The following is a 19868-nucleotide window of genomic DNA, read 5'->3' on the forward strand; positions in this document are numbered from 1 at the left end:
TACATGACCTTTTAATTGAGAAGTAAAAGTATGAATTTAAAGACATAAAACTCGCCACAAAAGTTGAGCTAGAGTAGAGGGAGATAAGGCTAAGAGAAAAAACGTAGATAAAAACATATCATAATCTCTCTCTCTTTCTCTCTCTCTCTCTCTCTCTCTCTCTTTCTTAGTCGCTTTCTCTATGTGTTCTTTATTTCACTTCAACGACGACGCTAGGCCTAGGGTCGGTTCTAAAAATCACTTTTGTACATAATAACAGTAAATTATTACCCTTTAATTCTATTGTAATTACATATAGTTTGATATTTCAGAAAACCCGCTAATACTTAATAGCATGAAGAAATTACAAAAATCTTTACATTTTCAGTCGCTCTTTGAATTTAGTTCATGTCACACACAGAAAATTTAAAAACTGGTGATTATTACGTGTATTTTTTCAGTGTTTCGTGTTTAGATTATTTTAGTTGTGATTTTACATTTGTTTGTGAATCATTTTTATCATAAAATCAATTTTTTAACAATTAAATGCTCATATTTCAGAAATTTAGTTAAACTTGTAACAAAATGTTTGTGAGTACTTAGATAAAAATGTGTGTTTTGATATAGGAATGGGGATAAAAAATTTTATAAACAAGGATGACAACATCTATAAAAGCGAAGCTCTGAAACGATAGGACAAACGGACATTAACATTTATATAGTGTCAGAACTGAATAACCAGAACATAAATGTATAAATGTCGAATCAAATTGTAAGTAAATTTGTTGAGATAATGTTTAAGGGCGTACTTACATTTTTAGGACTTGATTATAGAGTTGCTTCGCTTATACATTGTACTTTGTTGTCCTAGGAATCAGTATTCAAAAAAATCAGATCAATCGGGTAATTTTATCGAAATCGATAGAACAATTCTAACATGCCTAAATTAACGAAAAAAGCTATCCGTTCCAGACGCACGGACGGACCGACCCTAATTACAGAAAAGCTTCGCTTTTAACAAGTACATCTATGTCTATAAGTAGCGTAGCTTTAAGATTTTGAATAAAAAAAAGATTTTGCTGTAACTTTTCCAGTAACTCTCCCCCAAAATAGTTATAAACCATCCCCCAAAACAGTTTTAAACCTTCCCAGGACCTATGAGAAGCTACCCTGTAAAGGAAAACCATATCGGTCAGCGAGATCCTTCGGTACAAACAAACAAATTGACATTCTGTTACTTTATTATAAGGATGGTCATATTAACATTAATTTATTATTTATATGTGTCATAAAAACATGGAATTTATAACGGAAATATATAATTACTCAGCTGCTGTTATAGTTAGATTCTTAAATTCTTTACAATTCAGAGTATTCGTCTGTCTGTTTAACTCAATTTATATTCATAATGTTTGTTCCTATCTAAGTATCTCGCTACTTATGAATGTTATCATCCTTGTTTTTTTCCTAATATTTAAATAAATATATTATTACTTGGATCTTACACCAGATTTGCATGTTCCCTAATAAAGTGAAACTTGCAGCGGGGTAAAATAACGATTCTTTGCACCACCCCCTCCCCACCTACTAGATGAACGAAATGACTAATAAATTATAAATAGTTATCCCTGTTAAACTATAGAGATTGAAATTGAACTAAAATAATCTTTTTCCGCGGCGGTGATGTGTTTGGAGTTACATAATACTCCCTCAAATTCCAACAACCCTAGGTGTGCAATCATTTCCGCTTGTGTGTAAAGACAACTGAATATGTTGTAATTGTCAAAAAGGAAGATGAAATGCACTTGTTTAATAGCAGGTGCATATCATAAAAATATACTGTTTTTTTATTTTGTAATGAAATCCTTATGTAATAAGTAACAGGATGTCAGTCTGTCTGTAGCAAAGAATCTCTCTAACCGCTGAGCCGATTTGGTATAGAGAAGCCTTTTATAGGTCCAGAGAAGGTTGACAACTATTTTGGGGGAGAGTACCTCCACCCTACCAAGAGAAATTGCCCCTAGAAATGAATAACAACCCCCCCCCCCCCCTATTTAATTTTTCTTTTAAAACCAAAATTGAAGAGGGGGGGGGTCGCTTCCCTTGAGACAGAACTTAAGTGAAGCTTCCCTAAAATGGAGAACTAATGTAGTTATCAAATGCGAAAGCTACAGAAAAAAAAACTTACTACTTTATATTATAGGATAGACTTAGAGTAGCTGTGCTACTTTCGCAACTTTTTAGCGGATTTGATTGCACAAACCCAACTGTTACCAAGAACAAAATGGACTCAGAGGCGCGACGCAACACGCTCACAAAAAGCCGGTCATTCGGCATCCTTGCCAGAGAAAAACCAGAGGAAATTTCAACTTGTTATGTGCTAAAAAGTAGCTTAAAACCTCTAATATTTTAGTTTCTATAATTGTTAAAAGAAGCAAATCCACTCTATAATTTAAGTTTTAATACTAAGGCCTTTGTTGCATAGCTAGAATAATTTTAATTTTTTAATATTTTAATTTTTTAATGCTTTTGTATTATCTTACCAGCGATGGACCTATATAAGGCTTCCCTAAAATGGAGAACTCGATCGGTTCAGTGGTCAGAGATTTTTTTACAGAATATACACAAAAAAAATTACTAGTAATGGCTAAATGTTTTTTATCATACTAGAGGCTGCGCCACTAACATCTAGGGGCTTTGTATTCAAAGGAGCTAGGAATATAGCTTAAAACCATGACTTAAACTGAAGATAAAATAGCCTAAAACCATCTCGGGACCTATTTAATGCTTCCCTAAAATTGAGAGCTCAATCGGTTAAGTAGTATATTTAAAAAATACAAATACAAAAATTTTTATGAAATTCATCTAATGTTGACCCCACCCTGAAATAATTTTGTAAATACTGAACAAATTACGGGGAAACGCACAATAAAATTCGTCAATAGGGCGTTTTTAAATCTGGGAAAGAGAAATGAACTGTAAAAAAAACAATTTGATTTTCAAATTGATATATTTTTACTTGGATGTTACACCAGATTTTCATATTCTCTAATAAAGTGATACTCGCAGCGGGCTAAAATAATGATTTCACTGGTATTATTTTAAGATTTTTCTTTTCATAATCGTGAAAATTGTCTGTATTACATGATTTTCAAGTAGGTATGAGAACCGTTCTCATTCAGCGGATATTAATCGGTTTCGAAGCCATACTGGAAAAAAGCTTGTTGCATATGTATTGCTTTTAGCTTTTCCTACAATCAAAAAAAATTACATCTATACTTTTAACAATAGCAATGTGCGTGACAGAGTAAAGTTTTGTAAAATAGTAAAGTCTTCTGTCTAAATAAAAATCATTTTTTGTTCAGCTTTTTTAAAAATAGTTCTTATGAGAAAAAAAATTTATATTTTTCAAGAAAAATTGTCTTGTGTTTTACTAATAATTGGTAACAAACACTGCTCATTTCTATTAAGAAAAAAAACACATTTTTTAATCATGCAAAGGTTGTTCTTATTTATGTGTGTTCTCTAACTCTTATATAACACTTTTTTTGCAATATTTTTAGAATAGTTCAATCTCATGACTTTGACAATATAAGAATATTTTTTCCATTATGGCTTTAAAACCTATTAATATCTCCAGGATTCGAACTGGTTATTGGCCACAATGAAAAGTCATGTATAGCATCTTACACTCAATTTTCCACAATTATAAAATAAACACAAAACTTGTTTCAATATTATGATTTTTCATTTAAATAATTGCGAAAAAGCTGTCCTAAATACGTTAAATAACTGGGGAAAAAATACAAACAATTTAATAAAAAAGCTACTTTAATAGAGAACGTGTCTGTCTATCTTTCTCCTTTTTTATATATCTCTTTTTTTCTCTCCTATTATTTCTCTCTCTCTTCTCTCTCTCTCTCTCTCTCTCTCTCTCTCTCTCTCTCTCTCTCTCTCTCTCTCTCTCTCTCTCTCTCTCTCTCTCTCTCTCTCTCTTCCTCCCTCTCCCTCTCTCTTATAATGATTGTTATTTATCTAACTAAAATGCTTCGCTACTTTGGATGCATTTATCCTTATTTTTTATTTCTGATTTTTATGGATTTAAAAAAGTACTAGAATTTCTTTGTTTCAATTATCATACATATTTTTTTCTTTAAAAACTAGCTTTTAAAGATTTTTTGTTGCGAAGCTACTCTATAATTCGAAATATCTGTCCCTTCGCTTGTCCGTCCGTTAGAAACAGAACGGGGCAGACGTGATTTTCTCGGATCCTAATTAAAATAGATGGCTGAAACTTCTTGTCAACATTCTCATTATTATAGATCAATTATTATTAATGGCAGTTGGGCTGTTTTTATTTTTTTTACATATTTCTTTGAAACTTTCTGGATAATAGCATAAGAAATTAAATTTGTTTGTCAATAACTTCTATTTTTTTTCACATATTTTAGCCAGTTTTTGTCTGATTTCAAAATGTTTTTTTTGCTTCGCTACTTGTCATCCTTGTTTATTTATTTCCTATGTATGTACAGTCTAATAAATGCAATTTGACAATCAGAACTGTCAAAAAAATAGCCTTAAACCTGCCACAGTAAATTTCGCTAATTTAAACAGACAGACAACTACACATCCAACTACTTTACATTTTAAAAACAAGTTGAATACCAATGCACAGGAGCGGGTGACTGTTTTCCAGAAATTTATTCGTGGTTGCCAAGATGGTATTATAGGAACACTAGAAAAATTTTTCAGATGGTAAGTTTCATTTTTTGTGTACTTCTACTCAGGGAGGGAGGGGACATTGGACTGTTTATCAAACTAGTCCCCAAAGATTTATGATAATATTTTCTTATTGGTTGGCCTAACAACTTTGGGGACTTTTATGTTGAGTGTCAAAACGTTTCAATAAGTAATTGTAACTACAGAAGGGGTAATTTTGTGTATCATCATTTGGGATATATTGTACATCAATTTATCGGCCATTGTCTTATCCCTTTAGATCTTTGGCTGCTTCTAGAGAGAGAGAGACAGAGAGAGTGATAGACAGAGAGAGAGAGGGGGAGAGAGAGAGAGAGAGAGAGAGAGAGAGAGAGAGAGAGAGAGGAGGAGTGAGAGAGAGGGAGAGAGAGGGGGAGAGAGAGAGAGAGGGAGAGAGAGAGAGAGAGAGAGAGAGAGAGAGAGTGAGAGAGAGAGAGAGAGAGAGAGAGAGAGAGAGAGAGAGAGAGAGAGAGAGAGAGAGAGAGAGTGAGAAAATGAGAGAGAGAGAGAGAAAATGAGAGAGATAAAGGGATTGAGAAAGAAAGAAAGGGAGAGTTAGAGAGAAAAGGAAAAAATGAGACAGAAAGATAGAAAGAGAGAGAGATAAAAAGAGAATAATCAACAATAAAAAATAATACTTTCATATTTTTAAGGTATGGAGAGTTAGTCGCGACACATCCAAAGAAAGCCATTCTTTGTTGCCTCATTGCCACCCTCCTAGGAGGTTTAGGACTTATCAGGTATTCTTGGTTGCCTCATTGCCACCCTCCTGGGAGGTTTAGGACTTATCAGGTATTCTTGGTTGCCTCATTACCACCCTCCTGGGAGGTTTAGGACTTATCAGGTATTCTTGGTTGCCTCATTGCACCCTCCTGGGAGGTTTAGGACTTATCAGGTATTCTTGGTTGCCTCATTGTAACCCTCCTGGGAGGTTTAGGACTTATCAGGTATTCTTGGTTGCCTCATTACCACCCTCCTGGGAGGTTTAGGACTTATCAGGTATTCTTGGTTGCCTCATTGTAACCCTCCTGGGAGGTTTAGGACTTATCAGGTATTCTTGGTTGCCTCATTACCACCCTCCTGGGAGGTTTAGGACTTATCAGGTATTCTTGGTTGCCTCATTGCCACCCTCCTGGGAGGTTTAGGACTTTTCAGGTATTCTTGGTTGCCTCATTGCCACCCTCCTGTAAGGTTTAGGACTTATCAAGGAATTTTTGGTTGCATCATTGCCACCTTTTGTTTGCCTCATTGCCACTGCACCCTCCTGGGAGGTTTAGGACTTTTCAGGTATTCTTGGTTGCCTCATTGCCCCCCTCCTGGGAGGTTTAGGACTTATCAGGTATTCTTGGTTGCCTCATTGCCCCCCTCCTGGGAGGTTTAGGACTTTTCAGGTATTCTTGGTTGCCTCATTGCCCCCCTCCTGGGAGGTTTAGGACTTATCAGGTATTCTTGGTTGCCTCATTGCCACCCTCCTAAGAGGTGTAGGACTTATCAGGTATTGCCTGCTGCTTTATTGCCAAATATCATATTTATGTGGTGGTCCTAGTTGCCCTTTTGTCATTTTAAATGGATTAGTTATTAATTACTTTTGTTTGAACCTTTTTAATTTAATAGCTGCAGTAGAAACACTTATGTTGCCTTTAGGGACTAACAAAACGCGTTTTAATTCTATTATTTTCATTTTATTAACCATTGAAAACTGCGATGATATAAATAACTGTTAAGCTATACTTTTGATAAAATAATGATCCTAGTTTTATTTTTAATTACAATTTTAAATTATATAAATTAGTGTCAATTATTGACAAGGGAAGGAAGCGCCAATCCCATACTTTTTTAGTTATGCCTTTTCGAGTATGTCTTTGATACCGATTAATATCCGCTGGGTTAGAACCGGACCTCAGCCATACTGCCAATACGGCCAATTTTCCACGAATAAAAAAAAATAAAAATCATAAAATTAATACCAGTTTTGTGAGTCTGGACTTTAAATAAAATCATGATCCTTTTTTTGTTCTAATTTTCAAGTAATAAGTTATTTAAATTAGTGTCATTATTTGGCCAGGGCAGGAAGTTTAAATTGATGTTTTTGGTTTCTTCGTCAGTGCCACACCCTTACTTTATTAGTTATGCCTTTTCTGACATTTTGGTAGCGTTTTTAAGCTTTATTTTTGTTGGTTCTTTCATGAATTAACTTAATTGCTCTTCTCTTTGATATCAAATGTCCTTATTGATAATCATTGTTAATTAACACATGTAATTAAAGCTTCCCTGAAAGGATAAAAACCATCTTGTCTATGGGATGGGGTTTGAAGATACGGAATGAAAAAAAACTGAATATGTTTGTGGGTTAAAACCTGCCTTTACCTTTAATGATTTATGAAAGGATAATCGTGGTTATTGAAATTTTAAAGGGCAAAAATACATTGTATTTTTTATACCAAGGATATATACTTTTAAATATGATTACAACTGTATATTGCATAATAATTTATTTGTCTAACGTCTAAGAGTCGTCAAAAATAGACAAGGATGACAACATCCCATAAAGGGGAAGCTACACAAGTAACAAGACTATTGGCTTATATATGCATTGATTTTAATATTTTATTATTAAGTTTGCACATTGTATTTGCAATTACGCAGTATGTATGCAAAATTAGTTAAATACATGATTTATTATGATATATTGTCCCACACCCCAAAAAAAATAGCTTAAAACAACCACACAGGTCCAGTAGATATATTCCCTGAAGAGTAGAATCAAATCGGTTAGTGGTTACCGAGATCTTAGGCTTTGTATTATAGATAATATCTTAAACGTAGTGACAACTCGTATAATAAATTAATTTCTAAAACCAACACGTCTAAATATGTGATAAGAGCAATCCGTTACGGACGGACGGACTGACACTAATTATAAAAAGATTTGCATTTTTGAAGTATTTATTTTTTAGTTGTTATGACTAATATAATTAATAGTTTAGCTTGCACAGAAGTTTAAACTTTTTTTACAACAAAACTAATCTATAATCCACTTTGTATGTATGTTGATAGGATGTACCAAGTTTTAAAGCCAACGAATAAGAAAATCTGTTTACAAAAGTTTTGGTACCAGTGTAATTTAAAGACTTCCTTTCTCCCGTTTCTAAATATAGCATAAAACCTGCCAATTACAAAAATAAGTCTTTTATGAATTATATTTAATTCTAAAAAATAGTTGCATAAAAAAAATAATCTAAACACCAATCTCTCACAGACTATTTGTGATTTAAGATTAATTTATTATCAATTATCCTATTCCTGCACATTTGCAATTTTCCACCTTGTTGGGTTTGTATATGTCAAACAAATAAAAAGTCCTTTCAATCGTTAACATTTTTTAAACATTTTTTAAAATATTATTCTGTTTTTTTTACGTGGAGGGAGAGGACTTGGCAGGGAGTTAGTGAGGGACAATGGATCCAATATTAAATTTTTAGGAGTCTCAGACTTTGGGTACTGCTGAAAGGGAATGGGCAAGAATTTAGCAGGTTCTGAATGACTTTGGGTACTAGCGCATCATTGCCGCTAACTCGCTGAGTTAGTTTTGAATATAGCAGACAAGTATCAATAAACTTAATTTCTAGCAGATGGCGGGGTTTAAAAAAATTTTTTCTCCAAAAAATATCATTTCATAAATAAACTTTATTGTGATATTTGTGTAATTAACAACCTAAGAACCCTGAAATTAAATTCTTATATATAGGAATTTAGGAATATGGGGCGAATAAGTTCCAGGGAGATTTTTCTAGTAATTAATTACATAATGGTTACGTCAGTCTGATGTACTGATTATCTAATTTTCAAATGAATGCTTTTTTTCATAGAAATTTTTTCTTATTTTTTAGTTTTTCAATATTTGATTAACATACCCTTTACAATTTTCTTCAAATTTTCTGGATAAATTTGGATTTGATGGCCTTTCAGCGAAAACTCTTCAATTGCCCATTATCCCCTTACTCTCTGGGACTTGGGCTGTTTAATACATTAGTCTCCAAAGTTTTATAATAGCATTTATTTATTTGTTGGCTTAAAAACTTTTGGGAAATTAATTGAAATTTGATTGGTTGGTTCATTAAGTGGTTTGTCTAACGTTTCAACCAACTACTGAAATCTATAGAAGGGGTAATATTGTTTATTATCATTGAAGATATACATCAATTTATTGGCCATTGTCTTATCTGGAAGATATTTTACTTCTATAAGAGAAATATGATTCGCTTGCTTATTGTTTAAAAAAGATAGACGTCTGAATTTTTGTGAAGATTCTTCGATTCACAATTTTTTTAGTTATTCTATTGTTAATATTTCATGAGACATTGATTTATATTAGAAAAATTATGAAATTAGCTTCTGAAATTCACTAGGAAGATTCCCATAATCAGTTATGAGATTTAATCTTTAAATTAATGAATAGCTGTCTTCTTCCCCTGTTATTTTAAGCTTGAATGAACAATTAAAGGATTTTGAATTGCAATTAATTTAAACAGTTTCTGAAAGAATGAGAGATAAGCTTTTTAATGTAATTTATAAAAAAAAAACATACTGAAGCTAAAGATCTCGGCAAATAATTGTCAGAATTAGTGGAAGCCATATACTGGGGAGGTTTCAGGCTATTTTTCTGACCATCCCAGCCTCCGCTAGATGGTAGGGGCAATTGTATAATCTATTTTATGTTTCTTGTTGTTGAATATATCATATTCTTATTTTTGTTATCCAATAGACGTCCCAGGGTGGGGTAAAGGGGTTTTTAGCCCCCTCAAACTTTAAAAACCTTTATATTACCCCCTCAAAAATTTTAAAAATACAGTAGATTACCCTTCTCATGCATTTAAGCCCTTTAATTTTTACCCTCCTTAAAATAAAAAGCTTGGACGTCCCTGAGATACTAAGTATACCAAACTTATTTCAAAATCCCTTAATAATTAACAAAACACATTTCTACTACGTAAGTTTCTAAGTACAAGATGAATTTATGTAATAATAAAATAATTTAAAGATAACAAAATTAAAACCTCTGACCTTTATATGATTTTTAATGAAAATATTAATTAAAAATAAATAAATTATTAATTACTAATAAGTAATGAAAAGATGTTGGATTGTAATTGATTTACCAAAGCTTTATAAAGTGTCTCAAAAATCAGCCATGTGACGTCATAAAAGGGAGGGATTATCCATTTTTTTTTAGGGGTTTTCTTTCCCCTTTCTCATCTCCTCCCTCATTTTTATGACGTCACATGGCTGATTTTCCCTCAATTTTCCCTCGAATTCATAGAACAAGCTAAGCCTCAAATTGAAACCCGTTTGGATGCTTTGAAATTATTTTGAAAAAATTATTGCAATATTTAGACTTTCAGCTGATTTTTAAAATTGTAAAAGGTTGATTTCCCTGATACTTAATAAGCGGCTGCCGAGCCCTGGAATTTAGAGAAAGGGGCAGAGGGGCCTCAAATGGATAAAAGCGACACACAGACAAGTGTAACTTGTGGTAGGCTACGCTACTTTAAATTGTTTTTTACATTGTAATACTGAGGGTTTGTACCTAGGGGTTTCAAGAAGCATATTTTAGAGATATTATGCATCAGACATATCACTAAATTTTATTATTTTTTAGATTTTACGAGGAGGCAGACGCAGCTTCTATAGTCATTCCAAATAATTCACAGTTCAGGTAGATAGATAGATAGATTATTTTGTTTATCTTTAATTGGGATGCATATCAATTTATTGTCCATTGTCTTATCCCTTAAGATCCCTGTTTCAAAAAAATGTCTAATGCAGAAAATATGTCCTACTGTATAGTATCAGGGAACAAAAGGGATAATTTGATATACAATACATCCCCAATGATGATACATAAAAATAATCGGTAGAATTTAATTTGTGGTTGAAACATTTGTACACTCAGTTTAATGAACCAACCAATCAAAATTCAATGAAAGTATACAAAGTTGTTGAGCCAACAAATAAGAAACTCTTACCATAAAACTTTGGGGACTAGCGTAATAAACAGCCCAATGTCCCCTCCCACCCTGGTATAGTATGCTTGTTTCTATGTGTCGTTTTTTTCAGACAGGATTTTTGTTGCAAATATATAGTAGCGGAGCTACTCTACAAGTCTCCAGTGTCTGTACGTCTATAATATCATTATTATGTTCAGTTACTCGAAAGGTCAGAAACATGAAACAATTAGTTTAGACCAACTAGCAAAGATTCATTAAAAGTACTCAAAGTTTAAAGCCAACAAAGAAGAAATTGTGCTTATAAAACTTTGGGTACCAGTATAATTTACAGTCCAATGTCCCCTCCCTCCCTTGTGTTATAGACAGTTATCCGCAGATGTGGAAGAGAAAAAATAGTTATTTCTCGCATCGTATTATAAACGGCTTTCCGCGGATATATAAAGTACAATTATAAGCTTTTTATAAGCTTTTTATATTGCCTATAAAAATTGACGTCATACTGCCCTACCATTGGTCAATTAAAATGTATACTGGCCTATTATTGGTCCATTAAAATGTAAAGTGGCCAACCAGTGGTCTATTAATGAATACTATCCTGCCATTGGTCCATTAAAATGTATACTGGCCTGCCATTGGTAATTTATTATATTTATTGATCATTTGTATGGTATGACGACATTTCTAAAATGCACTATAAAGAGATTATTTAATTTTCTTGTGTACATGTCCTTGTCTAGAGATACTTCCTAAAATTATTCAGACATTAAATTTCATTCAGTTTTAATAAAAGATTTTTTTTGTAAAAGCAAGGACGAAAAATTGCAATAGTTTTGTGATAAATAAATGTGATTTTCTGGGCAGTTATTGAAGATATACTTCAAAAGTTTCATGATTTTTCTATTTTTTTTTCTTTGTTATGCCAACTGAACTTCTTTTTTATAATTTACTTTGTCCCTCTGTCTAGTCATAGATTTTTTGTGCTTTGTTACTTTGTCATCCTTGTTGAAGGATGTTGTATAGAGCGAAATATAACCCAAAAACAAATAAATTTGAATATGATATTTTTTATATTTCAGACGGAACATCGATTGGTTAGACAATAATTTTCCAAGGTAAATATTTTATTACCTTATTTTTTCACGTTTTTATGCAGATATTGTTAATAAAGAACGTGTCCTAACTTTTGTGATTTTGTTTTTACCCATTCGTGACGAGCTTCCAAAGTTCAAAGTATTGATTCAACGGGGTTCAACAAAATAGATTTTATCAATAATTACCCAACAGAATTTAAAAAAGTAAGGTGTCAAATTAAAGATCATACTATTTTTGTTCATAATGGCAATTTTATTCTTTTTATGTTGCGTTTTAGTACCTTAAAACCAACTTAATTTTTTTTAAATTAAATTACTTTTAAAATAAGAGGTCTACAAAAAAAAACGATTGCATATCTAAATTCCATGGATCATTTTACAAAATCACAAAAGTTAGGACACGTTCTTTCAAAATATCGTGTGTTAAATGTTTAATTCATGCTTTCCAAATATACAGCTTTCAAAATCTGTCTATTAACATAGATACAGAGCTAAAATAAGTTAGATTCATTTATATTTTGCTGCATTCGTCGCAAGTTTGTGTGTTTATCATACACATAAATATGAAAAATAAACAAGGATAACCACCACATCCAACTGTTACATGAATCAGCATTCCAAGTTTGAATTCTAAAGAACAATTCTAACATGTCTAAATTAACGACAAGAGCCATCCGTTTCAGACAGACGAACATATAGACTGACCCTAATTATAAAAAGCTTCTTAGCCTGAAACGTGAATTTCTCAGCTGTTATTAAAGATAGATAGCTGAAATTTTTGTTGTATATTCCATTTACCAATGAGCGTCTAGTATATGATTTACTTGAACTGTCTGTCAGTCTGACATCATCTTACAATTGAAGACGAAGAGAGTCGTTCATAAAAATTCTGACGTCATAAAAATGAGAGAGGAGGAGAGGAGGAGTGGGAAAGAAAACTCCTTAAAAAGATATGGATAATCCCTCATTTTTATGACGTCACATTGAGGGACTTTCTTCGTCTTCCTTACAATTAATATATATATTTTTTTAGAGAGTTTCGAACTCATAGTGTAGTGTATAAAGCAGACAATGTACTTACCCCATCAGGTTAATGTTTTTTTTGAAGGGGGGGGGGCAAATCTACTCTATAGAAATGTTTATACGTCCATCCGCCCGAACGTCATTAAATGATACCACTTTATACTGCAGTTTTTAAGCAGCTAGATTGATACATTTAGGGCACACAGTTTCTTTGACTCTTGTTTCATCTTGCTATGATTCACCTTGTCTGTCTGTCCGTCAGTCCGTAACGCTAGGCAGAATACATGAATTTTTTTTAACTGCTATTCAAGATAAATAGCTGAAATTTTTAGTAACTTACTTTGGCCGCTGGTCTGTCGGCCAAAGATATATAAAATTTTTGAAAGGTTCTAAGTTCTCTCTCTCTCTCCTTCTTTTATCATTATTAGTAGCGAAGCTACTCTATAATTCACAATGTCCGTCCGTCTGTCCGTCCGTCTGTCCGTCCGTCTGTCCGTCCGTCCGTAATTAATGAATTGGGGGAAACGTGATTTTCTCAGCTCCTATAAAAGATAGAGAGCTGAAATTTTTTGACAACATTCCCATCATTAAGGAGCACAATAAACTATAAAACATCAATGGCGGTCGGACTGCTTTTTAGCAGGTTTTAGGCTATTTTTTATATTTTCCAAATTTTCCCCATATCTTTGGTGTTTATGGTCCGATTTTCAAAATTTTTTCAGTTAAATATATCAAAATTAAATTTCCCGTCATTTGAAGAAACAACAATGACGGCCAGACTGCCTTTTTGCAGGTTTTTGGCTATTTTTATATTTTTTACATTTTTCCCCATATCTTTGGTGTTTATGGTCCGATTTTCGAAATTTTTTAAGTTATAGATATCATAACTAAATTTCCTGTCGTTTGAAGAAAACAACAATGACAGTCAGACTGCCTTTTTGCAGGTTTTTGGCTATTTTTATATTTTTCACACTTTTCTCCATATATTTGGTGTTTATGGTCCGATTTTCAAAATTTTTTCAGATAAAGATATCAAAATTAAATTTCCTGTAGTTTGAAGAAAACAACAATGACAGTCAGACTGCCTTTTTGCAGGTTTTTGGCTACTTTTATATTTTTCACATTTTTACACATATCTTTGGTGTTTATGGTGTTTATGATTTTTAAAAAATTTTCATTTAAAGATATTAAAATTAAATTTCTGGCGTTTTAAGAAAAGAAACAATGGCGGCCAAACTGCCTTTTAGCAGGTTTTGGGCTATTTTTAAATGTTTAACATATTTCCCCATATCTTTGGTATTTTTGGTCTTATTTTAAAACTTTTTGCATTAACAGTTTCAAAATATTTTTTCCCATTGTTATGTGCATCTAGTATGTAATTTACTTTAACCGTCTTCATCATACAAAATAAAACAAGGTTTTGTGTTTATTTTCTCCAATAAATCTATTCTTGATTTAAATAAATACACTTTAAATCTACTTCTACGTATTACCATCCACAATTTTTTGTGCTTCGCTACTTATGGATGTTGTCATCCTTGTTTTTATATAAATATTTTTAAATCTTTGTTTTTTAATACCATTTTTACTTTTCAGTCATTCAATTCATGTATAATCAACGTAAGAAGCTGAGCGTCTTACAAGTTGGTAACAAAACATTCCAGGTCAGTAGAACGTCTATTGATATTGTATAGACATACAGACAGACAGACATGATTGTAGAATAGCCAAAGTTGTTTGTCTAGAAAAATTCCACCAGTCAAAAACTAACACAAAGGAATATAAAAATACGATATTTTGGTGATTTTTTTATACCCTCCCCCCAAAAAGATAAAAAAAACTTTTTTTGACTGATAAGTAGGCTTAATGTTAATTAGAACCATATTGGTTCAGTGGTTAAGAGTATTCTTCGCTACAAACACATTCTGTTACTTTTATAACAGTACACAACAGTAACACTCCACAGGGGGAGCATAGGCCGCTGACAATTTGTCAGTGTTTCTGTAACAATGTGGCTTTTTATGGATAGGGTTGTCAGCCCTAAGCCCTATGATTGCGGTGTAAAGAGTCCATTTTCCCATCAGACAACAAACCCTTTGATTGCACGACCTTTGTCTGAGAAGTCCTAACTGTGCATGGTAGTGAGTTGCGCCTGTTTTGGGCCAAGGCATTCCCCCTACTCTAACTATTTATGTCGCGCACCTGACATAGCATTTTTAACGTCTTTAGTTTTGATGCGGTGTCGGAACGAGATTCGAACCTATCACCTTCTTGACGACGAGCGGATGCGCTGCGTGCTGAGCCATGGTCGCGGGTTGTGTTACTTTTGTAAATTAATAACAATTAACCTTTCTCCAATCTAAAAATATACAAAATCGGAGGAAAGCTGAATTTATCTCCTATTGCATTTCCCTGTAACCCCAAATATATAAAAAGCTATGATTAAAGTACAGTTAAAGTACAACGAATAATTCTTACACAGATATTTATGTTATTAAGTACCTCAAATTTTTAAATATAAGTTAGTTTTATCAGTTTGGTCAGGATCTGTATGTCTTTTTGTACCCAAGGATTTCGCTAACCGATAATTGATATGGTTGTCTTTTACAAAGTATCTTCTCATAGGTCCTGAGAAGGTTTATAGCTATTTTGGGGAGGGTACCACTACCCTAACAATAGAAATTAGCCCTAGAACAGTATTAAAATGAAAATAATAAGTCCAGTGTTTTGTTAGCCCCGAGGGACTGAATTCCCGGTTTAACAAAACTGGTAATAATTTTATAATTTTCATTTTAATATTCGTGAAATATTGTCTGCAATGCGATGCTATTCATGACTTTTCAGGATGGCAAAGAACAGGTTCTAAGCCATACTGGAAATATTACTATGTCTTTATTTTGCACTTGTGGTGTGTGTGTTTGTGAGTGTGTGCGATTACAAACATACGGACGTACAGACACATCATAGTTATAGAGAAGCTGCGCTTCTAAACTTAATTCTAATCATCCAAAATGAAACCACATGTAGCTGAACGTGAGTTTCATTAAACACTTTTTTATCATATTTGTGCTTTAATGGAAATTGCAATAACAAAAAAAAAGATAATAATTTTAGCATTGCTGTTTCTAGGCATTTTTTGTTCTTTATTCTCAATCATTAGGAAAATATGTGAGCTTTCTTTTTTCTAATATAATTTAGACAACAAAAGTTTTTTGATTTGTTGGTTCATTAAGTTGAGTGTCCAAATGATTCAATCACTAATTGTAATCTACAGAAGGGGTGACTTGGTGTATCATTATTGGGGAAGTACAATAATTTATCGGCCATTGAATTGTCTTATCCCTTTAGATCCCTGATATATACCTTGGGTTAGGTAAACCTATCTTAGTAAATAGGTATACAACTACCATGCCAGTTACTATGTAACTACATCTAATATGTTCAATTATGCTAAAGTTTGAGAAAGCCCAATCTGTCCCGATTTTGTATCACTTTGAAAAGTGCGATTCCAGTTACGTCATATACGTTCGGGAAAGAAAAAGGGGAAAATCTCTTCAAAAGAGATGGGAGAAAAGGGAAGAGATTTTCTTCCCCCCTTCCCTTTTTATATGACGTCACAGGAATCGCACTTTTCAAAAGTGATACAAAATCGGGACAGATCGGGCTTTCTCTAAAGTTTTGGTATAATCCCTTGAATCGAAGATTTGACCATTATTATAGCTCTTGCAAAGAGTATTAGGTCAGGAATAAGCCCTGGGGAGCTATCAATAAATATAAAATAACCTAACTTTATCTAAAATATCTTTTTTTGATCTTTTGATCCACTTTAAGTTGAAGGATAAATACCAAGCGTTTTTCCTTCCAATTTGTAGCTGGACAAAGTGTATCAAAAATCAGCCATGTGACGTCGTAAAAAAGGAGAGAGATGAGAGGAGAAATGGGAAAGAAAACCCCTAGAAAAGAAATGGATAATCCCTCATTTTTATGACGTCACAAGTCTGATTATCTTATACACTTTGTCCAGCTACTTCAATTTTTCTTCAGGATTTCTGTATTCAAGTGCCAATATTAAAATTTCCCGGTGCCACTCAGGAAGAAACCAAAACAGTCACTAAAAGGGTAAGTTGGGCACTTTTTTGTTCTTGTTTTCATCATTAAAGTAAAAGAATAAAGGGGGCATCATCTTTATGTAACTCTCCCCTTAGGGCACAGACCCTATCCCGTTTTTGTATTGGTTCTTTGAAATCAGCTAATACGTAAGACTAAGAAATATAAACACAGTCGATTCCCTGCAACAGAACAGAGAGCAATTTGTTAGCAGGCGAAAAGGGTCTCTGTCACTTAGGGCAATTATTGGCGTTATCCTCTTAGAAATTTTTTTTTCAATTTTTTTCAATTTTGTACCCCCCCCCCCCCCCCCCCCCCCCCCCGACTACCGACGAACAACTATTTTAGGTTAGGTTAGGTTTTAGGCTAGGGAGCCGAGCGCTGCGGCTAGGCAGGCAAGGGGGCCGAGCGCTGCGGCTAGGCAGGCAAGGGAGCCGAGCGCTGCGGCTAGGCAGGCTAGGGAGCCGAGCGCTGCGGCCAGAGTTCATAGTTCGCTGTCGGGGGGGGGGGGGGGGGGTACTCGAATTTTCAAAATTGAAAAAAAAATTTCTAAGAGGATAATACCCAATTATTTGTCTGTATTATACTATACTTATATATATTTATTTTATCAACCTGCGTTACGTGTTCTATAAAACTTCGTCATACTCACATAATAAAAAAACATTTACTTGGTGAACAGCACTGTCACAAAGGGGGATGAAAGTACAACCAACTTGTACAAGTATTTTCCGGGATCTCTAGTTCATACAAAACAAACTTTCAATGTTTTTATATTATAGCACTAGCGACTACGCCCCCTAGAAGCCTCTAGGTGCACTGGTAGGAGGGGGAACAGTCGACCTCATCCCATTTTAAATTTGAGTTTCAAAAGATTTTTAAAAATATTTTTTAGGGGGGAAGGCCAAGGGGGTGAAGACACCCTCTCCAAAATTAGTTAAAAAACTTCCCAGGACCTATAAAAAGCTTTACTGTAAAGGAGAACTATATCGGCTTAGCGGTTAGCGAGGTCCATCGGGACAGACAAAAAACGTTTACTACTTTATATTATAGGATAATCTAGTCAAAAGAACTTGCATAACAGACAATGACAATATCACAAAAGGCAAATACAAACATATAATTACAAGTATTATCGTGCAAAATTTAATCTATGCATTTTTTTGCAACAAAATGAGTTGCAATTTTATCAATGGTCTGGCAAAATAATCAGGGGAAAGGGAAACGACAATCATATAGATTTTATGAACGGATTATATCATGTCAAAGTGGTCATAAATGACAAGGTATCGACATGTTGATATTGACGTGACATCTCGCATCACTTCTAGAAACCTAAATCTTCCTTTAAGCAATTGAAGATCAACCTTTATAGAAGGATCATTTTATTCTTCGATTATCTTTCCTTTGAATTAAACTTTTGATTGCAAAACTGGGAAGGTGTTTCTTAATTAGACTATACTATTTATTTTACTTTTTGGATCTAGTGCAGTTCATGGTAAAATGTTCCTGGGAACGATTATCTACTAAAAATATATGAACTTTAAAGGCTATTAACTGCAATACGGCTGAACGCACTAGTTATTCCTGCACATTGCAATAAGCCGAATGAATAAGCCCACAAATTATCTCTGACTAGCGGCTACGCCCCTAGAGGCCTTTAGTGGCACTTTAAATGTTTTTGTTTGTTAAAGTCTCTACGGTACTTCTTAATGTTACGATATACCTCTTTATGTTACGTTGAAGTCTCCTATATATTTTAAAATTTAGATTTTTTTGTCATTTCTCTTGCGAGGGTGGTTGTACCCTCCCCCAAAATATTTATAAACCTTCCCAGAACCCATGAGAATCTACCCTGTTAAGGATAATCCGATCGGTTCAGCGGTTAGCGAGATCCTTCGGTACAGACACACAAACACACAGAAATCCTGTTACTTTAGTATAAGGATAGCCAAGATCCAATGATGCACAGTGAAAGCTTGTGTGAAGTAAGCACGCGTATAATAAGTCTTTTTTGGCACATGTATGTGCGCTACAAAAGGAGGTTTCTAGTATAATTTAAAGTCCAATGCCCTCTCCCTCCCTAGAGTTTTTCCATCCAACATCAAGAAACTAAAATTGATCTCATCAAATAATCATTTTCTAAAAATTTTACTCCATTATAACGCAATTTTTACAATATTTATAGGATAACTTTGCTCAAGATGATTGGAATGAATTTGGTGAGTTTGATGATCTCTTTGCCAATGATCCATTATTTTGTAGGACAACTTTGCTCAGGATGATCGGGATGAATTTGGTGAGTTTGATGATCTCTTTGCCAATGATATATCCATTATTTTGTAGGATAACTTTGCTCAAGATGATTGGGATGAATTTGGTGAGTTTGATGATCTCTTTGCCAATGATCCATTATTTTGTAGGATATCTTTGCTCAAGATGATTGGGACGAATTTGGTGAGTTTAATGATCTCTTTGCCAATGATCAATTATTTTGTAGGATAACTTTGCTCAAGATGATTGGGACGAATATGGCGAGTTTGATGATCTCTTTGCCAATGATCCATTATTTTGTAGGATAACTTTACTCAAGATGATTGGGACGAATTTGGTGAGTTTGATGATCGCTTTGCCAATGATCAATTATTTTGTAGGATAACTTTGCTCAAGATGATTGGGACGAATTTGGTGAGTTTGATGATCTCTTTGCCAATGATCCAGAGGATGAAAGATTTGAGTTTAAAGGCCCAGGAACGGATGCTCATTTTTAATTCATGGAAAAGGCTCAAAGTGTCACACATGATACTTTGATCTTTCTCAATTCAAGGTCATTTTCGACAGAAAGAGAGATAGAATAATAAAGAGAGAAAGAGGCAAAAAAAGATCAGAGAATCAGAGAATG

At 33.6% G+C, this 19868-nt stretch overlaps 1 protein-coding gene across 1 annotated transcript in view; it reads left to right on the forward strand.

Moving 5' to 3' along the window:
- The first annotated feature begins 544 nt into the window (after positions 1 to 544).
- LOC145327993 (NPC1-like intracellular cholesterol transporter 1) overlaps positions 545 to 19868 on the forward strand; it is a 53871-nt gene continuing 34547 nt past the window's right edge. Inside the window, exons 1-11 of the mRNA XM_080171523.1 lie at positions 545 to 601; positions 1617 to 1709; positions 2258 to 2336; positions 4653 to 4734; positions 5391 to 5477; positions 10397 to 10453; positions 11822 to 11857; positions 12870 to 12925; positions 14456 to 14523; positions 16904 to 16978; positions 19621 to 19715. Of these exons, the coding sequence (XP_080027649.1) occupies positions 2264 to 2336; positions 4653 to 4734; positions 5391 to 5477; positions 10397 to 10453; positions 11822 to 11857; positions 12870 to 12925; positions 14456 to 14523; positions 16904 to 16978; positions 19621 to 19715 (629 nt within the window). The 5' untranslated portion in view covers positions 545 to 601; positions 1617 to 1709; positions 2258 to 2263. The remainder of the gene's footprint in view (positions 602 to 1616; positions 1710 to 2257; positions 2337 to 4652; positions 4735 to 5390; positions 5478 to 10396; positions 10454 to 11821; positions 11858 to 12869; positions 12926 to 14455; positions 14524 to 16903; positions 16979 to 19620; positions 19716 to 19868) is intronic.

Source organism: Acartia tonsa, chromosome 9, assembly GCF_053477335.1.
Source record: "Acartia tonsa isolate MP-2025a chromosome 9, ASM5347733v1, whole genome shotgun sequence".
NCBI classification, from domain to species: Eukaryota; Metazoa; Arthropoda; class Copepoda; order Calanoida; family Acartiidae; genus Acartia; species Acartia tonsa.